Below are 26,784 nucleotides of genomic sequence, written 5' to 3'. Positions count from 1 at the left end.
TTGGCTACTGTTAGGGTTTGTAATAATAATAATAATACATTTTATTTAAGGCTCCTTTCATGACACCCAAGGTCACTTCACAAACAAACATTCACAACAAAGACATTCAAATTATAACATCTTATTAAAGGTGCTGAGGTTCACACCAGGGACATGCAGCAGGCCTTTGGATAATACCTAATTATAGTTTGAATGTTGCATATCTAGTCGTTCTGATTGGCTGCCGTTATTTAAATTGAATGTCAAATGGTTGCATTTAAAAAAACAACAACCTGTAAATATATATAATTTCTATTCACATGGCTTTTTTGATACCTGGGAAACAAATATATGTGTTGTTGGTCATTCAATGATATGATTTTTTGATTATTTTTGATAACAATAGTATATTAGGGGGTAATCATTAATATTCGGGGCAATTAGCCTACATATTATTTGATGGGGGGCGTTAGGGGCCTGGATAATGGATAGGGAGGCGCTGGCACAAAAAAGGTTGAGAACCACTGGTCTATTTGCTGGATGGTTTTAAGGTAACGGTCGGTAGCTAACATTAGCAGATAAGCCCATTGACAGCGACGTTATTGTTCATATTTTGGCACAACCAATGTTTCTGACCGTAGTAGTAGTGGTCATAGTGACTGAAAGTGTGATGTGAGATGCTAAAAATAAACTACACGCTGTTTTCAGGTAACACTACTTTTTGACGTTCAACACCCCCACCCCCCGCTGCTGAAAACAATTCTAGAGGAAACACTGTCAACCATCACAGCATCTACATAAAGAGCTAGGAGTACATAGTATATTTTTTCAGAACTTGTTCAAATAAATTATTTAGGTAAAACCAATGACACTTCCACACTGTTAAGAGAATGCACAAAACCACCTTGCATACTGAGACCACTAACACGTCCTTAATCAATCTGAATAGCCTATCCACTTCTACTGTCCCTATACAATATTTTCTTACCAGTTGAGATGCCACCTGCCAACTGCTTGCCCTGGAGGAATGTTTGCGCTATACTCTTCATCTGTGTAATGCACCACTCAGGATCTCTGTTCATCTTTGTGGGCTACAAACAACTTGAAAACAAAGAAGAGCTGCTGCTGGTTAACAGCTGTCTTTTGAATCGGCTTTGGCTGTGACTCTAGAAGACTTGGGAGTTAAGCTTTTCTTTGAGAAAAGAACAAAGAACGGTACTGAAGTCATTTTTAAAAAAGGAATATGTGTTCGGAGTTTTGCCGACCAGATACGGCAAAAGTTTAATCTATCAACTAGCTCCACTATCTTCTTCTTTGCTCTGCTTGGTTGTAGCGTGCAGAGGGAATTTGAAAGACAACCGTTGATCCCGCCCCTCGGATTGAGCCCTGCCAATGGTGCGTTCCCAGACCCAACATCTTGCTGTGGGTCTGGCTTGTCAGGCTTAGATAGGCTATCACCCGATGCGGGATAGGATATAATATCACACAAACTTTAAAAGATCAACTTAAATAGACATAATAAAACAAATGGACAACTCATAGTTTGCAAAAAAAGTATTAAAAAAATTAATACCTCGTAAAATGGCGATTAATACCTTTTAATGGCCTTCATTTTTACTAATTTGATTTACTACCTTTTAATACTTTTTAAAACCCCGTGGACACCCTGCTTACTCCGATCACTTACATCAGCTTGTAGTGATCACGCCTTTAATCACACACGCCCTGCGCCACAGACACACCGCCAGACTGCCTGGATGTTGGCACTTTCACAGAGTGTCTTGTAGCTTGCCAGCCCTTGGCAACAAGTAACAACGTCAGTCTTTCTTAGTCACCTGTTTTTTACAGAAGCGGATTACTCAATTCTCCAACTTCTTCCGTGATTCCACCAGAAAACCACGCTTTCAGGCAGTCATTCCCTGGAGCCAACATCACACGAGAAGAAAATCAAAGATTGACTATTAAGGTTAGTTTTCGTTTTAAACGGTTTATGTTTTGGTTGGGGGTTTGCTGGGATCCTAAAGAGAACTGTTTCGGTGTTGACAGAAAACACTAATTTGCTGCACTAAGTTAAATGTATTCAGCTTAACCCTTGTGTAGTCTACTGGTCTGCACTCGTTCTTCTGGGTCCAAATTAACACTTTTTTTTTTTTTTTTTTTTACCGTTGACCGTTGGAATTCATGGTCAATAAATCTCATTTGTAGGAGATTATACCTAATTTTATTTGTATTAATAATTGTATAATTAATTGTACTTAATTTTTTGAGTAATTTGGTTAAAAAGAAACCCACATTTTTGATATAGACGTTTTGAGAACGGGTCAAATTTGACCCGAGGATAACATGAGGGTTAAGACATATTTTAGTTACTTTGTTTACTTAGTTATTTTTGTAAACAAAAATCGGATCAGATCTGGGGTCAAAAAAGCTGATCGAGACATCCCTAGTTTTAACATCTGTGCTGAGTGATCCGATCACAAGTACGTGTGTTCACACCTGCCAGTAGAATGTGTCTCCAGGTGCACCTTGTTAAAGAGCCCCTATTAGGCTACGTTCACACTGCAAGTCTTAATGCTTAATTCAGATTTTTTGCTCAGATCAGATTTTTTGTGTGGCTGTTCACATTACCTTTTAAAATGTGGCCTATATCAGATTCCAGTGTGAACTGTTTGCGGATTCCACAACAACACCAACAACAATGACATCAGACGCAGCACGCTGTTGCACTAAAGTTAGGGAGGTTATGGAGGAAGTAAGCATTTTCACTTTTATTTCAAAATGTTTGTGTAATGGCAGCCGTAACATTAATGAGCAGGTGCTGAGGAGGAGAAGAATGAAGAGAAAGAGAGCCAAATTGGCTATTTCACTCCTCGGAGTTTCAGGCTCCTCTTCGCCTGCTTACTGGTCACCTTGCTATTTTGTAGTTGACGTGCGACTTTACATTCTCCTACATGCTGATTTACTATCCCCAGAGCCGTTGAAAGACTGACTAGCCCACTATTTGACATGTTAGCTAACGTTAGCTAAAATTAGCTCGTGGTAGCTTAGACTGCGGTTAGAGTTTTGTAGTATGCAGTTCGGGACTACAAATACAAACATCTATCTGCTTGTTTAGGAACACATTCAGACAGTTGGAACAGAAGAACACACCTGAATAGGCCTGTTTAGTAAGCTGTATGTGATGGCCACATTCCTACTTATAAAATGCAATTCAATGTGGAAGTAATCCAAGTATTCAGAATACGTTACTCAGATTGAGTAACGTAACGGAATACGTTACAATCAATCGTCCAATGGCTGACAGCTGGGTTTATCGCCCAAAACACGGCTAAGCTCGTTATAAAATGGGCAGGTGATGCGACCATGACCGCTTTGGTTATTGAAATCATTAGTTTCCTTAAATTTAGCTTTAAGGCTCTTCACCTTACTTTGACACTGCAGCCATGTTCTCCTGTGTCCCCATTCTTCCATTTTGTTTGCAATTCTTTCAAAAACGGAGCGGTTATGGTATGATCCTTCTAGTTTTGATTGAATTGAAGTATCTCCCCATACACTAATTAGGTCTATCACCTCACTCTCCCTCCATTGACTTGTTCCATCACTGTTCTCCATTTTGTAGGCCTAGTCAAGTTTTTAATGTTACTGTCTGTGTCTAGGGCTAACTCCCGCCTGCGCATAATTGTGACAAATGTTGATGTAGATTGACGGAAAAGTCGCATCAAATCCGCCTTGGTTGTTCACACTGCGGCCGCATTGAAAAAAAAAAATCAGACCTGGGTCTGATTCAGGACCACATATGGAAGTGGTCAAATCTGTTTTGAAAAAATCCGATCTGGGCAAGATTTGAGTGTTCACAGTACTTCTGAAGAGTCTGACCTGGTCACTTGACCCCAAAAAAACCCAGATTTGGGCCACTTTTGCCTGCAATCTGAACGTAGCCTTTTACTCCTTTTCGGCATCACAATGTACTCTTGGGGTCTGCTAGAATAGGTTTACATGCTTTGATGTTCAAAAAACATATTATGTTTCTCATACTGCTCCTCTTCCAAAACATTACCATTGACCCACCAGTGGTAAATCATTACATGTTGTTTAGCCAAACTTTGTTCAAACCCACAGAACTTTACTTTAAATTATGCTGGAGATCACAAAGTTTACATAGAAAGACATGCAGCAAAGGGCCGCAGGTCGGAACTGAACCCTGGGCCGCTGTGATAAGGACTGAGCCTGGGTACATAGGGCAGATGCTCTACCAGGTGAGCTACCAGGGTGACCCTAGAATCTTTCCATTTGATGGAATGGTGCAGCTAAAAACATGCAAACTTGGGGTTAAATATTTCAATGTGGAGGTGCAACGATTAATCAGTCAATCGATAGAAAATTGCCAAACATTTTTAAAATCAATTTACCATTTAAGTAATTAAGGATAAAATTGCAAAAGATTCACTGGTATGATGTTCTCCTTTGTGAATATTTACAGGTTTTTTTGCATGTCTTAAAAAAAAAAAAAATTAAAAAGAAATAAATTAAAAAAGTAAATTACTTATCTTTTGGGTTTGGGCCCGACTGTTGGTCAGACATTTGAAATCTCTAGGAACTATTCATTATTTGCTGACATTTTATAATCTATGATTAAAACAATCTGTCCTATTTCACTCATTGTTGACTTCATATAGCTTCAATAAAGATCTGGAACAAGCAGATAATGAAAATACAGTTCATGCAATTCTGTCAGACAGTATAAAATAACCTTTAAGCTTAAGCTAAAATATAAGGGTAGTATTGGATTTTAAGAGGCTAAAACACCGAAAGGCAATGGCTAATTAAGATAAATATTTCAGCATCCTGAATTTGCTAAATGGATGTAATTGAGAAAACTAATATTCTCTCCAGATGACTTTACAATATGAATATTGTTGCAGTGCTCTCTACCAGAAAATGTGTTAAAGTTACCTTACACCTCCATGGTGTAATAGGGTCTGGGGACTCCTCTGACTTACATAAAACAAAGAGCTCATTCTTGCTGCAGGTCGAGTACCACTGTTCACTGCCACAACCCCTCAGCTCAGGAGAGGTGGCAGACTGAATAAGGACTCTAACCAAGTGTAGAAAATCCCTGTGAAATGAATTACAGAAGCAGTGATCACAAAATAAATCTGTCTGGGAGAAAAAAAGATTTCTTTTTAAATGCTGTTGTTTGGTTGTCTTAGACACTCCCCTCCCCAAGGTGTCAGAATTTCTATTCAGACTCACAGTTTGAAGTCTCTTTTTTCCAGGGCTTATTATTGCAATTCATTAATAATAAAAATGAATAAAAAAGCCAAACCAATTCCAAATGAACAACACCTCGAACAAACAAACCAAACAAAAAAGGGGGCAAAAAAACTTGCCCCCAAAAAACTAAGAGCTTAGTGAGAAATTGGATTGGCTGTCTGGCGGGAGACTGCAGGGTAAATATTGTCTGAGCCTGAGAGTGCCTGTGTGTGTGTGTGTGTGTGTGTGTGTGTGTGTGTGTGTGTGTGTGTGTGTGTGTGTGTCTTTGTGCATGTGTCTGAGGGAGAGTCAACAAGTAGCCGTGTGCGTGTTTGGCCTGAGGTAGTTGACAGATGACCCTGCTGCCACCTACACACTAACACCACTCATACACAGGATTACAGATCAGGCCGTTCACAGCCGTCTGGCTGGCTGGCTGGCCTCTGCTGCAGGCTAACTGTTACATACACAGAGACGCAGACAGCTACTCAAGTCTCTGACACACAGACTCAGACCTTTCCCAGATGGCAAGTCCATGTATAGTGCTACTATATACTGCTATGTGTGCATCAAAAGAACCAGGAGGTAAATAATAATTCTATTATGAGACGATATTCTAAGATCATTATTTCATACAAGGATCTTCCAGTCCTTTCTTTAGAGAGACACATTTAAAAAAAAAATCTTCATAGTAATGGCTGGGTCTGACTTGAAATTTGTTGATACTAGTGCCAATATTATATCTGAGTTTTGGTACAAATAAAGACAATTTTCAGATGCCTTACAACAAGAAAAGTAAATGTCTTGATACAGAACCATTTTTCGTTTGGTCAAAAATGCCAATGTTCTTAAATGTTAAAATGTCTCACCCATAAGGGTTTCTGCAGGTTTCACAAAGTCAAATTTAAGAATTTCTAAGACCTTTTTAAGACCATCATGAATTAAATTTAAGACCTATATAACGACATCAAAAATGCAACAAAAAAATGTCAGATGTCATAGTCGGGAAACATCATCTAAAACAATTCTCCAATTACCTCATTTGCATTATAGGACTGGTGTCTAGTCACCCTGTGGAGGACCCAGAGTAGGGTTGGGTATGGTTTCGTTTTTTTTCCCCCAATACCGGCCCTAAAAGGATACTTTTAATTACTTATAACAAACTTATTTTACCAGTCAATTGCAGTTACACGACAAAAAAAGAACAACTAGATGACAAAAGGGTATTTTACAAAAACATGGAATGCACCACCAGCTTCCCAACTGTAATTGAACGTACCATTAAGTCCCGTCTGTGTTGTTTCTCCGACAACTCTGAAACCACCACCAGTGTCTATGGTGCAGCTACTCTGTGTCTTAACTGCAGACTGTTGGACGTCCCAGTGTGAAATACGGCCACACTTTACACCATTTAGCTTTCAGCATTTAACCGTATTCACGCAGCTACTGGCTAACGGTAGGCTAACGTTACCTGCTGCAGCGATGCTTCTGTTGCCTCTGATCATTTCTGGCATTTAAGTGGCACCACCAAAATGAGGCACCTAAATCCAAGTTCCTATTCGGCCCGGTAGATACATATTGGCACCTAGTTTCAGTACCCAACCCACAGCACCTCCGCTCTGTTGGCTCTGATCCAAAATCGACACGGAGGTCGCTTACGGACTTGCGGAGCTGCTGTCTTGGTCTCACCTAGGCAGTGTGGAGGTCGTGCTGGGGCCGGGGCTGGAGACGCCAGATACTCAGCAGAACTGGCTGATGGCTTTCGTTAGCTGGAGACCCTCCACAGCAGTTAGATGTTTTATCACTTTCCACATGAGACTCCAGCGCCCATATACCCAACGTTCCCAGTTTAATTGCTTTCTCGCTCGCATAGGAAGCAGTAGGCTTCAAATACGTTGTAAGCACCTGGATTTTTGCCCTAAATTCAGTTTTTTAAGCCAAGTATCGCTAAACTTCTACATCCACATACCTAAAGAATAAAATCCTTTTTATGTCTGTGGTATAAATCGAAAGAGACTCACACCAATAACACTAAAGTTGATTGGCTGCAATTTAAGTTGCATGTTGTCTCATTTGTAGTCATTATAAAGAGAATTATATTTGCACTAGCGAAAGAAAGAACTACAACATCACAGAATTAAAAAAAAAACATTCTAAAGCGCTGCGAGAGCATTTCAATGAGCATTAGAGGCAGCATTACATGGAGGTAGGAAAATTAAGACCTGTTTAAATTTATTTAAAACCTAGACACAATACTTTGACTTAAATTTTGATTTTGAAATGTCAGACTTTTTAAGACCCGCAGAAACCCTGTCTAAAGTATATAAATGCATTAATCTCTAAATCCACTTTTTCTTTTTTCTTTGTTTTGTCTGCTGTTTTTCAATCACTGTACAGCACTTTGAATTGCAGTTTGTCATTTGAAAGGTGCTATATAAATAAAGTTTGATTGATTGACTGATTGATTTAAGAACTTTGCCAAAAATAAGAGTAATAAATTGGCAACGATTTGATTTAAATCAACTAACTGATCAAAGACCAAGTAAACAGGACATAAATCTAACCAGACTTTAAATGTCAGCTTTCTGTACTTGACAGTTGTTTGTACTTGGTGCTATAGACACATTTCGGTCATACCAAAAATGTATTGAGTTTTTTTCCAGGCAAAAAAGACAAAAATTAAGAAGATACTAAGTTAAGAAGGTACTTGTCACACAACAAAAAGTGCTTATTTTTTTTATTCAATTACTTGCGGATGACTACTACCTGACTTAATTACAACAATTACTTCTTGCAAGCAAAAAAAAGAAATTTTGAAGTTACTACACTACATTAAAAAAGTTAATTGTAATTTCTAGTTTCTAATCCTTGTTTTTCAGGTTATTTTCCTGATTGCTGGTACAGTTTCACTTTGTTTAAGAATCTTCTGGAATCCATAATACAAAACAAACCACTGCACAGCGATCAAGATAACGTCTCTTGATTAAAAAAAGAAAGGGGTTGCATTAGGTACAAGTGAAATGACCTCACACAGTCATGGCATTTCCCCACTTGTTTAAGAAAGACAGTAATCATAGGTGTGATTGGCAAAGGACAAAAAAGCAGAAAAATATACGCCGCACCCATGACGCTGCATTTTTTTAAGTTTTTGTCAAAAAAGCTTTCAAAGTTTTCTTTATTCATGGTCAGTAAACCGAGTTTAAAAGCAGAAATTATAATTTTTATATATATATATATATATATATATATATATATATATGTGACATGACTAACAAGTGGATCACAGATCACAGACTGGTGTATGTTAAAGTTTAATCAGGATACTGTGTTAAAACCATTTAAACTTTTTTTTTCAAATTCCATAAAATTGAATGAAACACCCAAAATTCAATGAAAGTAATCATTATTATTACTTGCATAGAACGTTGTATGGAACCCATAAAACAAATTTGACCCAAGGACAACACCAGGGTTAAAAGTCCATATGCCTGGAGGATACTCCGAAACATGTATTTACCACTTCAAAAAAAAAATGTATGTTGGAACATGAAGACGCTGGCGTGAATATTGCCCTTCACAATCTGCAAAATTAATATTTTGTTGTGTTTTTAGGTAAATTAAGTACCCTAAGTTTTAGATTACTTATCAACTCAGGACTCTGTGCTGCTGCCAGCCTGTGTGACGTACGTTACTAACCATCGATCGACTGTTAGCTTCAGCTGGCTAACGTTAGCGGTCAAGCTCCCGACTAACGGTTACCGCTAGCTAGTGATGTAGCGAGGATTAGCCCTTCAGACCACAGTGGACTTCAGTGGACTCTCCATCCAAACTCCCGACTGGACCTTCGTCTGCCACAACTGCTGGACTCTTTCAAATACACGTACTCCCTGTCTCCGCCGATCACTCGGTAGCGTTGGTCAGCTGTCAAGCTTACGCCAGCTAGCTTCTGTTAGCTTCCACCGACTGACGGCTCGCCCAGCACATCTGTTCGCTGTAGAGCTCTTTTAGCCATGTTTCCCGGCTCAACACTAAGTTAGTGTGGGCCACTACCTCTCTGCACTGCCGAAAATGGTGCTCCTAAAATATTCCTCACTGCAACTTCTCAACGTCATCTGATACGTCGCTTCAGCTTGCATTGCCAACATAAAATAAAAAATATTGTCCCGTTGTCAGCTTTAACTAAGAACATAGTTCGCCCCCACACGTCCAAAATTCTTATTCAGATAACCTTCTGCAATGATTGCAGGCTCTTTGGTGGAGCTCTGCTTTGAATGAAGTTACATTGTGACAAATTAATGGACTACGAGTGATATAAATCAGAGGCACAAAAAACTTTGACAGCAGTGACTGGTCATTATGTTTACCAACCAGTTTTTGCTCCTCCAGATGATATTATTAATCTAGACAGGATGCCGTTTGATTTTTCAATGTATCTGTCACTTCTACAACAGGTACCAAGCAGCAACAGTGGTTATTTCGGCCATACTGATGACAAAAAGAAACGCTCTTGGTGCCCACAGCTCTCCAGCAGCATGTGGCGCGAGTAGCACGAGTAATGCAATTAAACTGCAATGATTCCAATATGATCTCGCAATCAAACTCACACGATCAAACTCTGGCAATCAACTCACAAGATCAAAGCAACGTGAATGTTGGCTCCGCCTCAATGTCAAAATGTTTGCAGATGACCTGCCTATGGTGTCACCCTGCATGGACTATAGCTTTACACAGAAATCTAAAATTTCTATAAAATTTGATTTGCAATTAGATGAATGATAGTTCTTATCACCGTGGGTTAAAAATGTGAACAGAAAAAAAGTATTTTCTGGGCTGCTAACAGTAGGTTTAAGCTAAAGAATGTGCACAAATACTGCTTTTATGAAGCTGTGCTGTTTGACCTCAGGACTTTATAATACCATACCTGTGATATGAGATAACTGTACTACACAATGAATCCAAGCACAGCAACAACAATCCCAGTGTGTAAGCATGGGGTTCGATTCCTGGCCGTGACACACTGTCTGCACTGTGATCCCTCTATGTTCGTAGTCCTTTTCAATTTTCCTCCTCGTCTGACTAAAGAGGAAACACCAGTGAGACCGCCTGCTTCACTTAAAAAAAAAAAAAAAAAGGCAGACTGTAGCTCTTTTCTTCAGCCAGAGAAATCATCAAAGCATGAGCTACATTATTCAGCCTTGCCGAGTCTGCATGACAACACAGCCGACAAACAAGAGCTCTTTTCAAACCAGACGGCCACTACAGTAGGACACAGCTATTTCAAACCACTTGTGAACGGAGCTCCCTCCAACTAGTGAGTTGTTCAGATGACCAGAAATACATAAAAAATACCAGGCCAGCATTTATTTAGTACCAAACACAGTCGCATGCATAATCGTTAATATACTACGCTGTTAAATACGCTGCAAGTATCAATCTTTGTTTTGCAGCTCTGCTTGTCTGCTCAGTTTGGAAGTTTTAGGCAGTTATACTGGATTATCTAATTACACTCTCTCTGCTATACAGCAGAGAGAGTGCGTCTGTGAATGCACCAGTTCATGCCTTACTATGTGTTTTTCCTGGCTGGCAACACGATGATACCACAGAAAACGAATGGTAGAACACCAGTCCGTCTGCCGGACAAACACACACACACTTCTTGGTTACATTGTGGCGGCAGCGCAACCACGCTCAGCTGCCAAATCTACATCTAATATCCTGCGTTCACCTCACTTTGCCCAGGCCTGGCCTCGGCCCTGGTGGAAATTACACATCACTGTAACTCTGTCCATCCGTCTGTAGCTTGTCTGTCTGTCAATATGTCTGCCTGTCTAGCTTGGGATGTGTCTATCTACATTTCTGTCTGTACTTGTCCAGCTATCTGGTTATAAATCTGCCTGCATGTCTGCTAGGTGCATCCTCTTGTTATTTGTCTTCTTCTGCCTGTCTGCAGATCTGTCAGACTGGATACATACACTGTCTGGCTGTCCTCTGCATTTCTACCTGTCTGTCTGTCTGTCTGTCTGTCTGTCTGTCTCTGGTTCAGTCATAAGAGGAACATCTGCAGTGGATCTAGCAGGCAGCAGTGTTAGGGCAGAGCTGATAATGATAGTTTCTCTCTGGGCTGCTCAGAAGGCAGACAGACATAACATACCATTCCAGCGTTTCCTGTCTATGCTGACAGGCAAACTATTTAACCCTCTGTGGTGATCCATCAGCGCATATGCACAGCCCAGCAGGCCTATAAGGCTAAATCTTCAAGTTTAAATATAAAACCAACCCCTATGGAAGAAAACGTACATGAAATGTAAAGCAGATAACTTAAAGTAAGAAGAAACAGTAAAAGGAAAACTCACAATAGAAGACTTCTCGTTAAAAGCAACTACAGTAAATCTTTATTACATATCAAGAACTAAAATAGAAGTATGTAAAATGCTAATGCTATACGAATATGACATGTTTTTTCACTGTAAGCTAACTGTTGAGTACTAATGTTACAGCATGTCTATGTAATGTTAATGGCTACTAAAAGCTTAGCCATAACATAAAGTTTGATATAACCAAAACACTATAAACTCAATATTGTGTGGTACAAACTTTAAGTCAAATAAAGACAATACAATAGATTATAAACACCAGTAAGTACTCTAAGGTCACCATAAAGTTTATATTTGACATAGCCTACTGTAAGTCCCTATAGAAGTATTATCGCCTACTATAAAGAATATCATTGTGAGAGGAAACGGTCGATAGCGAGTTAACAGCAGAATTGGTTGACCGTCTTGGATTAATACTTTGTCTGATTTGTTTTTTCTGTTGCTACACTGGAGAGTACACATACAACGGAGAGGGCACTGAAGTCTCTTGGTAGATTTTTTACCGTGAGGAGAAACGCAACAAATGTTACTCACATATCTCCATTCCCTGTGGCTGGGAAGCAGAGCAGTTACAGGAGCAGGTGACATTGGAGTTGCCGGGGCCGCCAGGGGCCGTTAGGTTTTGCATGAGGCTGGGCAGACCGGGACACCGCTCCGGGGAGAGAGCCGCCGCCACCGTCGGGGCCCCACGACTGGAAAACTTCCAGTCAGCGGCAGCAAGGTCCGCCGCTACGAGTAACTCCCGACAGTTTCGCACTTATTTTCCACGGTTTTTCTCACGCCATATTTGTCTCGGAGCGGCTCGGATAGTGAATTAGAAGGAGATTTGGGGGCGAGCCATTGCCCGTGGCTAACGCATTGTATGTTTTCCCGTTCCTTCCTCCGCCGCTCAGAGTAGCCTGTCCTTCCTCTACTAGAGCAGAGCACACACAGCAGGCTCACGCCCACGCCTCGCCCACAAACTGACAGACTGCCACTCCGTCCAATCAGAGGGCTCCAGAGGAGAGCCAGACAAGGAAAAATAGACGTGTTGCCTTCAGGAGCGGACTGAAATACCACGATTCTAAGCCAAAAATATAATAAAATGCCATTCTCTCAGACTTCACTGTCTCTTACAATGACACGTTTCAGGGAGTGTGTATGCTCAGCACATGATCTGACTCAACGACATTATATGTTCATAATTTGCAATAATGCAAATTAGATATAAAAATGTATTACTTAAACACTTATGCTTGTGATAAGTAGTCTACTTTTTTAAATAAGTAAAAGATAATCTTTGTTTATGCAGGGACCCCTGTCTCAGTCATGCTTGGTGTCGTGCTGTGTGGTGTCAGTATTTAATATTCATGAACATCCTTGCATATATTAGCTGCAGAATGCATTAATTGACTATTGTGATGCCTGATTATTCATAAATATTACAATTTATACAGCTGAGAGTGCTGCACCTTTTATTACCACCTGTTTAGCAGACTACTATCTTAGTAGTTGCTTTAAGCAGCAAAAATACTGAAATGAATACTGGATAACACCATGGTTTGCAGTCATCTACTTTAATTTATCATTTTAACTGTCATGCAGAATAAATTATGGTATTTGAATTGTACAGTTAAGCAGTTCACCAAAGTAAAACTACTGTACACATATTTCTCACCAATAGGACCTAAATGTGGCCTACATATTCGCAACTAGAATATAGAGCTGTGCGAGGAGGACTTGAAGGCAGCAACAGAGTAGGGATGGGGCAGGGGTTGTGTGTGTGTGTGTGTGTGTGTGTGTGTGTGTGTGTGTGTGTGTGTGTGTGTGTGTGTGTGTGTGTGTGGGGTGTCTGGGTTGCAGCCCCCACCCCCACTCGCTGACCTGACTCAGAAAGCTAGCAGACGGCCGGGTCGTGGTTATGGCTGAAGAGGGGGGAGGCAGGGCCAGGACTAGTCGGTCTGGTGTGTTCTTTGGGGAGGGTGGGGAGAGTGCTTCGAGTTTCACTCCCTTGTTAGGGTGAACCGCAGCCAGTGGAGACAGCTCTTTGAAGGGGCTAACCTTGAGGTGACCCGCTGCGCCAGTCTTGTGGTTCAGGGGCACATGTGCAGTAGAGAAGACAGCAGAGTATTCCTTTTTGCTGTAACGCAGTAATATAACGCATTACTAATTCAATTTTTGTAATATTATACTCGTTACAATTTCAGTAACGCAAGTTACAACGCATTATAACGCAACATTTAGTGGTGTTTTTAAGAATTCACCCACACCGCGAAACATTTCACAGGAAAAAAAGAAGCAGTGAGTGTTATTTCCTGTTGCTGTATTTGATGGTTGAGATGACTGCATAGACAGATACATTTGCGAGATAGACATTATTTTCAGGAGTTATTACGCTGCGTTGAAGCGAGCTGTCCCGTCACTGTTCCCGTGGTCAGAGCCAGAACCAGAGACGGTACGGACAACATCTGTGTCCCAACAGGTGACGGTACGTCAGCGCGGACAGCAGTGTATCCGAGCTGCTGACAGATATAAACATGTCGGGAAATGTCACAAGCTACCTGCCAAGTCAAACTTCCGCTGTTATTTTGGTGAAAGTAACTCAAAAGTAAAGCAAAAGTAGTGTAAAGCATTACAATTCAGAGACAGTAATATTGTAATATAACTAATTACTCTCAAATGACAGTAACTAGTAATCTATAATGTATTACATTTTGGAAGTAGCCTGCACAACACTGTTGACCAGCAGGTTCCCAAACTCTCAACTGGGGACCATAAGAGGTCATTGAAGAGTTTTTAGGTGGCCCTCCAATGTATAGTTAGATTTTTACTTAATCTGTGCAGCGGACAAAGAGTAAATAATACAGGAATGACTGTTCTGATCAGAGGCATGCTTTCCTGCAGTCCACTTCTGCAGCAAATCATGAAAGTAAAAAAAAAACAAAAAAACCTCCTGATCTATGGGATAAAATCTCATCACATTGACTGAAACTTTTTGGGAAATGCCTGCCCTAGAGGGGGGAAACACCAGTAACCAAAGACAATAAAATGGACCTCTGTGAAAGAAAATAAGTAAACGTTAAAATCAAAGACCTTCAACAGATGTTGTGCATTAAGTGCCGCATCACTAGCCAAGTTGCATTTTTTGCATCCAATCATGCAAAAATGTTTTCTTTAATGGCTTCCACACTCCTCCATGAGCGAACTGACACTTATGAAAGCGAAGAAAAAATAGTTGCATGACCACGACACAATTTACAAATGCCTGGCTGCTGTCAGCAACAAATTGAGATGCTGCTGTCTTGACAACTAAAGCAGCATTATCAATTGAGACACTGAGGAGAGTTTTGTTCTGCCTTGATGTGAGGTCATTCTAATGTCCTCACATAAAACACACTCCAGACATGCATGCACACACCAGACAAGCTCTCATATACAGACAGACTTAGACACACATCAATTCTCACTTTTGCAACCCACCTCTCTCCACTCACAAACACCCCACCACCACCAAATAACACTTACACACACTCAGACACATGCACAGTCTGTCTGGAGCGTCAATTTAGTCCCCCGGGGAGCACGCAGGGTGACACCACTAACAGGCCAGACCAGACTAGACAGCCAGCAGACAGATAAATACTAGGCACAGCTGAATACCTAATGCACTCTAGTCTAGCAGCTTGCCTACCATCCCCCATGACTGCAGTCTGCAAACACACACATACACACACACACACACACACACACACACACACACACACACTGCACGCATAGCCTCTCTGTGTCTCTCGGGAAACATCTGTCTCATCTTGTATTTGAGGAATACTAACCTTAGGTTGATAGGTTTATCACGCTCTGCACATGCGTATGAGTCTATTTAAGGAACTTTGCATATGGCTTTCCTGCTTACATATGGGTTTAATGCTTATTCAGGAGTTCACTCTGTGTTACTGTTGCTGTTTTGTGACCATTTGATTCAAAGCATGGCATGTTCATGTTGTGTCTAAAAGATCTAAAAATATATCTTTTTTTATATTAAATGCAGGCGGGAAAGGAAACACCACCACCATGTGTCTGCTCACACAACCATACCGATGACATTACCACTCCGCACTTGAAGCCATGATAAGCCTGTTGTTGTGTGTATCACATATTTAAAGATAAAGTTAAAAAGGTTTAATGTATGTTTTTCACCATATAGGTGACTAAGAAAGATTAAAAGAAAAAATCTTTCACTCACGTAGTTTCTTATCAGCCACATATGCTTAAAAGTTTAGTTGAGATTTTGTTTGTGATGAGACCATGGACGCATCAGGTATGTGATCAGGCTGATACTGAAAAAAATAGCACAGTAAAGGCCTTAGTGGAAGATAGTTCCATCCCTCCCCTCTCTAAAAAAACAAACCCTTTTCTCCAGAGCAACCTCTTTGTCTGAACTTGTGTGGTGCTGAGAGAGACACATTACTTCATAGCGCCATCTTGTGGCTCAGCTTGGAAAAGCTTTCTTTTATGCCTCATCCCAAACATTGACTGAAAAAACTTTTCCACTTCTCTGGTGTCTGCTTCAGTCCCCTTATGTCTCTTCTTAGTCACTCCATTACTTGTGAAACCAAAGCCGCCTCCCGGGCACAGGTTTAAGCTTTGAATCAATTACAAGTTGTCTTCATCAGAAACTACAATCGTACATGGAGGAGGTCTCAGGGAAAATGAGAGTCCCAGCCTACAGCTTATATAGCGAAGTGCTCTGTTCTTGCAAAGAGACAGCAAGGCTGAGAGTATTTCTAAATTCATACTGAGCAGAAATGTCATGTGAATAATAGTGTGCAGTTTGAAAAGGAAAGCACATACAAAGCTAAATATAGCAAATTTCTTGTTCTTGTTCTCTTTGATCTGGGGCTGTTTTATGGTTTGGGCTTAGCCCCTTAAATCCAATCCAGGAAATCTTAATGCAGCAGCATACAATCATATCTGTTCTTAGTTAAGTAAAGTAAAGTTCAGTTTACTTGTCAGGAGAAGTCCAAGTCAGATTGTAAAAACAGTTGTATGATGTCTTGTGTGGCTAGTGAGGACACTTTCCAAAGTTTGAAAAATTAACCCTAATGATGTCATCAGGCTTGGTCTTAAGACTAAACATCTTTAACAGAAACCCTTCATTACAAACTATAGCATTTAGAAGGCAGGGAGGGTTTAGTAAAAGACACTGTTGAGTTGCATTATGGAAAATGTTGACTTGACCCAAACTAACTAACTAATTAACTGTGTGGTTCAATTGAACTCAGGTGTGTTTGCCTATTTAGTTTGGTTTGTTTTGGCTGGTGTGAAAGCTGTCAATCGAGCTCTGTTGCAGTCCAAACAACCGAACTGAGACCACCTAAAAAGGAGGGTCTCAGAATCAGAATCAGAAAGGAGTTTATTGCCACAGTAGTTATCCTACGTGGAATTTTCCTTGAGAATTGGTGCATACATACACAAACAAACATATTAAACATTAATAAGAATAAACAATAAATACAGTATCAGAGACAAATACATACAAAATACGGTTGGGTTCAGGAAAAGGTCATGGGTGGGCTTACGGTTTCGTGACACGTGAGAAGAACGGAACAGAAAAGAAGAAAACGACTTTAGGAAACGTGACACAAATGGGACACGAACTCCGGTCTCCTGGGTGAAAGTCCTGTGTTGACCCATCCACCACCCCAACCAACCTCCTTATGCAGAATTTCAGCCTTACATAGTACTTGCTACCGTAGTTGCTTTAATGCAACGTCATCTTCTCATTGACTTTACATTGGCATTGTTTTCCGTGGTGGCCACACGGAAAACTTTACACATTCCGTGCCACCACCACGTAATGCGCTGTTAACAGTTTGTGATCATTTCATGGAATTCTGTGAGACCATGCTGAATGGGCAGATGTACAGTCCAGGGTGGAGTCCAATCAAGGGAGATAGAACGAAGGAACAGTCATTACTTATCACATACGTTATTGGTGCAAAGCCTGTAGCATTCTACATTTGATTGTAATTGAGCATCTTTGTTATCAATAACTAACCAACCATCAAACTTTGAATGCTATTTGATAATATTCAGCAGGGCTAACGTTAGCCAGCTCTATCCATAATGTTTCCTATTGTTGTCAGGAGGTGGTGCTAATCCCCAAATTGTATATGCCTCAATGAATCTGACCTCTATCACTTACTGGTCTGCTACTTGTTACTTTGTTAGTCAAATAAAGTTAGAATTTGCACAAAAAATCCTCTAAGTAAGAAATAATCCTGGTGAAACGTAAAGGACACAGACAGGAAGCTGTGGTGTTGGTGAGTGATAGCAAATGTTATGTTACAGCCTCTCTAGCTTAATCAGAACTGCCCCGTTTTATTACGTATCATGATGTAGTAGCTACCTTGGCCATAACAGGGGCTTGACTTAACCCTTGTGTTGTCTTCCAGTCCACGCTTTTCTGGGTCAAAATTTTAAATTAAACGTTTATTTTTCTGTTGCTTTTTTCTAAGTTTTTTGTCACTTATTCTTGTTTAGTTCGTTGATTTATTTTCTGTGCTAGTTTTTTGACGCTTTTTTGTTTTTTTTTCTCCACTTTTTTGAACCTTTTTTTTCTGACATTTTTGTCATTTTTTTTCAACGTTCTTTTATCAATTTTTTTTATCAATACTATAAAATTAAATAAAACACCCAAATTCAATAATAGTAGTGAACAGATCATTTATTTTACTTGTGAAGAGCGTTGCATGGAACCATCCATGTTATTTTTTTTTGACAATGTGGTTAAAATAAAACCCTAATTTCTGATGTAGAAACTTTTTTGAAAATTGGTCAAATTTGACCGAAGACAACAGGAGGGTTAAGCTATATGCAGTTGCTGGAGAGAGCCATGATCTGTTTGGAGACCAATTACAAGGAAAAGAAACATGCAACATTTTAAACATTAGTCAACATCACGTAATGTGTTTCATTTTATTTTGTTGAAGCATTTTTGACTCAAAGGTGAAACAACACAGATATGATGAGTTATAGTGAGACTTGCAATTCAGTTTAAATACATGGTTCTACGTTTTGTCAGGGCTGAAGCTCACCCCGGTTAAGGTGTATACATGCACGAATAACCCGGTTACTAAATGAGTTATCTAGGTCTGTTCACTGGGGTATGATAACTCTTTTTGCCGGGGTACGTTTTTTACATGGTGTTTGAGAAACCGGGGTATTGCCTTAACCCAAATATAATCAGGTTTTTAAATGCACCAGGGTCTGATTGGACCCATGAAGAAAGAGTAATTCGTTATTAGAATTTTGCTTTGATCCCAAACTTTAATAGAACCAAAGTTTGGGATCAAAGCAAAATTCTACAGAACAGACCTAGATAACTCATTCAGTAACCGGGGTATTCGTGCATTTATACACTTAAGCTTAGGGCCGTGTTCCGCCCCGACAAAACATAGCAAACCATTTATTTAAACTGAAAAGGGTGTGTTGAACACCCTGCTGTGTGCACAAGCTTACTGCCTTTTTATTACCACAAGTTTACGTACACATCGCTACTAATTGGCAGGCCCAAACAAAATCTGCTGATACATTGTTTTTTACAGTTTTCAGCGGTGATCCAGAATGAAAATCTGCAGCGTCCGCAGATTCCATGTGGCCTTGCTGATTGGGTATCGCCTGTGACACAGCCACTAAATGAGAGACACACCCACCCAACGAGAGAAACATACCTCAAAGCCTGTTGCACACCGTTCCAAGGAAACATGTCGTTCAATGTGGAAACCGTAGCAAAATGGTGCACACAGTTTTGAGATTGAACATGCCCCAGGTTACACGTCTGCACATGCTCCGTAGGTTATGTCTGCCCCTCCCCACTCTGCTGCAGTGGTTTTTGATCAGGAAATAATCCATCAGCGCTGTGGAATTACAAACGCTGTGTCTTGGCAAAGAAGTGGAGGAACTAACATTAGTTAGCTAGCTTGTTACATACAGCACTGGTTACGGATAATAAGCCAAACAAAGTTGTCATTAATCTGGCGAGAGCATTGTGCTTTCCTACGCTGTGACAAAAGTATGTGAATGAAACATTAAGTTGATAAATTCTACTAATTTAGTGGGCCAACTGGCTAGTTAACTAACTTTTTTGCTTGAGGGTTCAGTTTTTAAGTTTAGTACCAACAATGATGCAGAGGGAGAGAGGAATACAGTAATTATATATAGAATAGTACTTGCATTTTGTGTTTGTACTAGAACATGTTTACATGCTTTAATGTTAAAAAAACTTTATTTTTTTCATACTGCCCATGGCTGCTGCATCTGTGTTCACCCTCTGTATGAGACGCGCTGTAGGATTGGCTCTTTAAGCCCCCCTCCTGAAAAAGTCCAGTCTGCTCTGATTGGCCAGAGTGTTTCCTGGAATCTGTGCTTTGCTCTGCAGCCTCTGCTTGACTACTGTAACGGAGTATATTCACCCTTTGCATGTGACGTCACGCTCCACTCTCGCGAATTATGAACGCCATGACGGACGGCGGAAGAGCTATATATATATATATATGCTGTAGATGGACGGCAAGCTAAACTCGTACGTTTTCGTTCGTGTTCTCACATTCACAATCTGCAGAGTAATCCTCACCAACACAAGCATGCAGAGTAATCCTCACCAACACAAGCATGTGTATGTATTGCCTTTCTGTTTTAAATGAGTGATAAATAAAATTATCCTCAACCAGCTAGCTGCCGTGCTAACCAGCTGTCCTGCTAACAGGTCCAACCCATGGATGTATCCAACCCGATGATGACCCACATAACTAGCTAACATCGGTTATTCACTGACCTAGCTACATATCCAAAAAAGAAATCCGTTCCCTTGATCATTTAACTTAACACACATACAAAAAATATCGGTTAAATTAAAGATGACATGGCATGGAAAATAGCTTCAAAAAGGCCAAAAAAACGAGTTAATTGCAGGTCTGCGGAGCTCCTACCCCGGCTAGCTGACGAGCTAGCTGCAGCTAGCTTTGGACTGCTCGCTAGCTGCTGCCCATTGCGTCGTAATATCCACCAGTCAAATCTAAATATAGGCTACACAGCGAATATAATCACAGATAAGACGTTGGGTAGAATACAATTATGTGTGGTTACTACTGATCATATCCATCCGTGATTTACTGCATGGATTAACGTGTGATAGATAATTAATGACCGCACTTCCCAGAGCTGGGATGTGTTCAGGCATCCATTAGCTAGGAAATTGCATTGGCACACCCAGTGAACAACGGTATGTGGGTAGCCACGACCAACCATGTCCTCTAAAAACATGGGCTACGTGTTATATAAATCTTTACCTAAGTAAAGAATAGATGTTAATACAAAATAAACCCTAGATTGATGTCTTATCTTTGCCATTATGAGGTACCTCCCCCCGCCATTAGCGTAGCATCGCGTACCTGTAACCCAGCCAGCTACAAAGAACTGGGAAGCATCCAGACTTTTAAAAGCTTTGAGATCAGCACCAGTATATGGGGATACCCCGTTTACCACATAGTGGTACATATCGTGTGGACTGAAGTCGGGCAGACTCTGTGATTTAATGAGGTCCGTGAAAACGGAGGGAGAAAGAATTAATCTCCAACTTCTCCAAATACCGCTCTTTGTGAGCACCTACCAGATGGCCTACCTCGACCGATAACGGCACGACAACTTGTTGTTCAATAGAAGAAGCCATAAAGCCGTCTACTACTGTTTAGCCTGTGCTTCCGCCGTCCGTCATGGAGTCGTCACGTGGTCGTGGTCACGTGTTTGCAAAGGGTCAATAGCAAGACTTTGTACCGTGAAAGCCCACCAATAAAGGCTTCTAAACAAAATATTACACAGCTGGACATGTCCCAGCAGTAAAGTGACCCGAATTTGGGGAGAAATGACCAACATTGGCCGCCACGATTACAGCTTTGTCGCGTTAGTATGAAGCTACGTAATATTTAGCACTAGGCTAACGTTAGATTGTAATGGAACGAAGCAGCACTTTCTCCCGTAAAAAATCGCAGATGAAGGCTTCTGAACCAAATACTACCCAATTGGACATGTTTCAGCAGTAATGCAACCCGGAATTGGGGAGAATTTAACAAATTGGCAGTTAAGATGACATCTTTTACTGCTGTTAGCATGTAGCGACTATAGTTGCAGTCTACTATAGTTAGCAGTGGACATAATAGAATATAGCAGCACTTTCTACAGTCAAAAATATAGGCTTTTAAACCAAATACCATATAGCCAGTAATGTTTCAGGAGTAATGTGACCCAGAATTGGGGAGAATTTAACAATACAAGCAGCCAAGATGACTTTGTAGATATGACAGAAAATACGGAAAAGTATAATATGTCCACTTTAAGCAGACAATAGTTCATCCATTCCTCATGGTTTCCTTCTCACTGTTTGAATCTGTATTCAAATTTGTCTGCCTGTTTCTCATAGTCTGCTTGGTTATTGCATATTTGTTGAATACAACCACATTTGCTAATAGGGAGGCTTTTTTAAAAAGTGGAGTGGGTGAAACGATTCATAGTGTAGGAAAGAGAATTGCTCTGTGTCCTTTAGTCATCAGTGCTCTGTCCTCCTGTTTTACAAGAATAAATTTGCTTTTTATTAACTTTAGCTCTTAGTAAGTCAAGAGAGAAATTTTTGTGTGTGCTCGGACGGGGTATAAATATGTGAAAAAATGCTTTAATGCATTGTACTACACAATAACATTATCGTATGAGTGTAAAAATCAATAAAGACTAAAAAACTAATTTGTTATGCATCATGGCTGATTGTGAACTTTCAGTGTTCATGGCAGCAATTGAGATTTTCCATTGAATGGGAGCAAATCCCTGCAGCCAGAGGTAGAAATGTTTAATAAACACCAAGCACGAGAAATAACATACAACACTTTGAATCTACACAATGCACTTAAAGCCAGTGGATAAACTCCAGTAAATCTGTTTCTATCCGGCATCTCTAATGCATGTTTATCCCAAAAAAATCTCCTGTGGGTGCAGCCTCTATCATGGGACCTGTGTGAAGAAAGTAATTGCGCATGACGATGATCCATTTTGAGTCTGACATAACCATTTTCAGTAGGACTAATAACTCAAAACACCCCGTGACTTCTATGTGGAGTCAGTATTACTGAAAGCAATTCCAAATGTCTGAACAAAAGATGGATATGACTCAGCCTTTATACCAAGGCTGAATGGGATTCATGAATGAACTGCAATGCATCTCACTAGCTGACAAAGCTGGAGAACGAGAGAAAGAGCTTGGCGTCTTCAGCGGAGCACTAAGTAACAGAAAGGCCACTCAAGACAGTCAGATTGCAGAGCAGAGAGTTGTGTTAAATAAATGTCATACCACATTATATCTGCTGCATGTTGCCCTTGTCTCAGCTGCATTGCCGTGTCATATCCTGTACACACAGGTGCACCAGCTGTGTGGTTTCCAACCCCTGTCACTTCTTCTTACACATACACACACACCTCGCTTCCACCCCTGTCATTTAAAAAAAACACCCCTCCCTACCTCTCTTACTGCAGCAGACACCACTGCAATGACACCACAGCACATACTGAAACAATGTGTATTTAAGAGACAGAGGGAAAAAGAGAAAAAGAAAGGAAGATGGCAGACAGACAGATGACAGTGTGTGTGTCTAAGTTTGGGTTTGAATAAGAGAAAGACCGATCAAGAAAGAGATAGACAGAGCCTGAGGTAGAGGATACTTGACTGAGTGAATGAATACACGAAGAGAAGACAAGAGAAGAAGAAATGAGGAGAGAAGAGAAAAAAAAGAAAGAAGAGCAGAGAGGAGAAAAAAATGAGAAGGAAAGAAGAGGAAATAGAGTGAAAGCAAAAGCAAGTGAGTCAGGGAGAGGGACACAGCCAGAGCGAAAGAGTAGATAATCAGCAGGTATTGAGCTCTTTTCACCCCTGCGGTAGGGCCCTGCTGAGCATTGTAATGGGCTGTCTGCCCAGTTGAGGCGATGAGCTCATGTCTGGCTTTAATGCCAATCTCCTAAACTGGCACACGGCTCGGCGGAAAGCTGGCGCTCCACCACTGCCAGAGGAAGGACAGAGCACAGCTGAGAGAGGACAAGAAAAACGTGAAAAAGAGACAGAAAAGTGATTGAGAGAGGCAGGGAGGGCGAAGTTGTGTTTATGTGTCAGGCCTGCGGTGTATGTGTGTGTGTGTGTGTGTGTGTGTGTGTGTGTGTGTGTGTGCGTGTGTGTCCGTCAGCTACGTTCGTTATAACCGATAAGAGCCTCGAAACAGACGACAATAATCACACAGCCAGTGAGACACACAGCAGCTATAAATGTGTCAGTCATAAACAGCAATGATTTAAAAGTGTGGATAGTGCAGGTTACAGCCTCCTGCTTTTAAGAGTCCATGCATATAGTTACACACACACACACACACACACACACACTGAAACACAGTTATTCCTCAAACATGAAATCAAAAGACATATATATATATATATATATATATATATATATATATATATATATATACAGTAGAGACATTCAGTCCCTCTCCCACTGTAGGGGATTAGAACGCCATTCTCCATTGACTTGTATTGTGTGAAAGTGCCTCCTCGTCAATTTCGTCTGCTAGCAAAAAGCAGAAAAATGCCTCAAGACAAGGTGATATTCACTACCAACAATGTAAAGAACCCGTAACTTAAGCTTTTATGAAAAACTGACACTAAGTGACCGTTAGGTATTTATGGAATGGACCACCGGAGGTAAATAGGAGAGGGTCATGTCTTTTTATTCTTTGTTGAGGGGAGGGTCAGCCAATATTTTTTAGGGGGGGGGGGGTCACCCAACTTTTGTATTCATGAAAACAGCAAAATTTCAAAGTGGCTTGTTTGGTGCATATCTTTTCATGTAGCTCTTAGTCTCGGCCCTCCTTCGCTACCAGATAGGTCTGACCCATGAGTTTGCTGGGGTCAGGGGGAGCACTCCCCTGGTGGCTGAAACAGGTAATTACATTGTTTAAAAAATAAGTGGAATAATTACATCTGGCATGACCAGATATTTTATAAATATCTTAAATAACACAAAACAACTAAATGGTGGTAGGTAATACATCAGATTTCATATACTGCTTTAGTAAAAAAAATATTACCTGGCTGACGATGGGAGTAGCAGGACGCAAAAAACTAAAATTACTGTTGCACTAGTCTGGACATCTTGCCGTGCCAACTTTGCAATAAAGGTTTCCTAAATGCCATGTATATAAATGTGATGTCAGCTTACTAATTGATTGCAGGTTTTGTGTAGAGTTAGACTTTGATACGTTTAGTCCACTTTGTTTAAACAGCGAAGTGGAGAGGCCTTGTTCACCTGAGCTGGCTGGTGAATGTGACACTCATATAGGCCTTGCTGGATACATCGTGACCCTTTTTGTGGATCTACTGATCGCTGTGGATTACTTTTTTTCCGTGTCATTGGATTACGGCAAAATACGGATCTTTTTTTCCTCAATGTGTCTTAACGTTTTATGGTGTGACTGTGCTTCGTTTCTGCGTTTGGAGAGGTATCGCAACAGACTGTAGGTTGAACACTGATTGTTCACTGTTACATTATATTTGAAGTGTCGGGGCATTCCGCCACCGTCTGTCTATTGTATTCCAAGACAGCCGTGCCGCAATTGGATAACATAAGGGCGAATTGTTAAATTGTTACATGTAATTTAAAATCTGCTTTAAAAATAAACATATGTTTTGGAATATAATCGTCAGCTTTACCTATGTGCTAAAATATACAATGACTGAGGAAGCCTAGTGACGAGTCCATAGCAACCAGTGTTGAATTTGTTATTTCCCAGTGTCTTATTGTTTTATTTCATGTGAATACTAGTTTACTAGAGGACTTGTTAGGGGGCTTGTTCTGACCCAGAACGCAGAGATTTCACACACAGACAATGAACGCAGTTTGTAAAGGTTTTAATGAACAAAAAGAGTACTCAGAGATACAGTGTGGGTTCTGTCTGAGCGGGGAATCTCCTGGCTGGTCCGAGTTCCGAGGCGAGCTGAGGGGGAAGGATCCAGGGCGTACAAGACACGAGGCGGACAGGCCAGGAAGAGTTCACAGTAGTTTCCACAGGTGGAGGATTAGGCTGGATGGTGAGGCAGGAAGCTTGTAGGCACAGCGGAGGAGGCAGCAGGTCAGAGCGGTCACTGGACAGAAACACAGGGTAAGTATGAGCTCAGGAGAACAAAGACAAAAGCTAGGGTGCACAAGACAACACGGACACAACTTTGAATAAACAGAGAACTCAGAGCCAAGTTACCACATGGGTGTAGATAACGAACTGGCGCCGAAGAGGTGATCAGCCCGGGTTTAAATATTGCTGGAATGAATCTTAGAGATGAGCTGCAGCTGTCAGGAACGGCTGTGCAGTGTTGATTTGGCTACGCCCCTTGACCTACTTTCCTCTGAACACACCTCCAGCACTCCAGGTGGAAAAGCACAGATACACACAGACAAACAGAACAAAAAACACCCAAAACAGGGCAGAGAGAGAGCTGCCCATAACAGGACCCCCCTCAACGGACGACTCCCGGCGTCCCTCTAGGCCTCGGCTTGTCAGGGTGAGCTTGATGGAAGTCCTTCATGAGTTGCAGATCCAAAATAAAACTTCGGGGTATCCAGGAACGCTCCTCTGGTCCATAACCCTCCCAGTCAACAAGGTACTGGAGCCCCCTGCCCCGCCGCCGAACATCCAAAAGCCTTTGGACAGTGTAGGCCGGGTGGTCGTCAATCATGCGTACAGGTGGTGGAGGATCTGCAGGCGGGCACAGAGGACTGGACGAGATAGGTTTCAGTTGCGACACATGAAAGGTAGGATGACATCTCATAGTCCGTGGCAACTTTAACCGCACAGCAGAGGGATTGATAATCAAATCAATAACGAAGGCACCCAAAAACCAAGGTGCCAACTTGCATGATTCAATCCGCAGGGGAATGTTCTTGGAAGAAAGCCACACCTGTTGTCCAGGCTGGTACTGGGGAGCTGGGGTCCTGCGCCGATCTGCCGAACTCTTGTTCTGCTCTGTGGTCCTGAGCAACGCTTCACGGGCGTCACGCCAAACCTGATGACAGCGACGCAAGTTCTCCCGCCAATTCCTTCTCTTGATCAGGAAACAG

General features: G+C 41.1%; 1 protein-coding gene across 1 annotated transcript in view; it reads right to left on the bottom strand.

Annotated features, from left to right (window-relative positions):
- LOC144520127 (protein TMEPAI-like) overlaps positions 1–12,300 on the bottom strand; it is a 73,945-nt gene extending 61,645 nt beyond the window's left edge. Inside the window, exon 1 of the mRNA XM_078253815.1 lies at positions 12,141–12,300. Within this exon, the coding sequence (XP_078109941.1) occupies positions 12,141–12,234 (94 nt within the window). The 5' untranslated portion in view covers positions 12,235–12,300. The remainder of the gene's footprint in view (positions 1–12,140) is intronic.
- Positions 12,301–26,784: the final 14,484 nt, after the last annotated feature.

This window comes from Sander vitreus, chromosome 6 (genome assembly GCF_031162955.1).
Source record: "Sander vitreus isolate 19-12246 chromosome 6, sanVit1, whole genome shotgun sequence".
Taxonomy (NCBI): Eukaryota; Metazoa; Chordata; class Actinopteri; order Perciformes; family Percidae; genus Sander; species Sander vitreus.
Note: the sequence above shows the minus strand (reverse complement) of the source record. Positions and strands in the feature narration are given on the sequence as shown.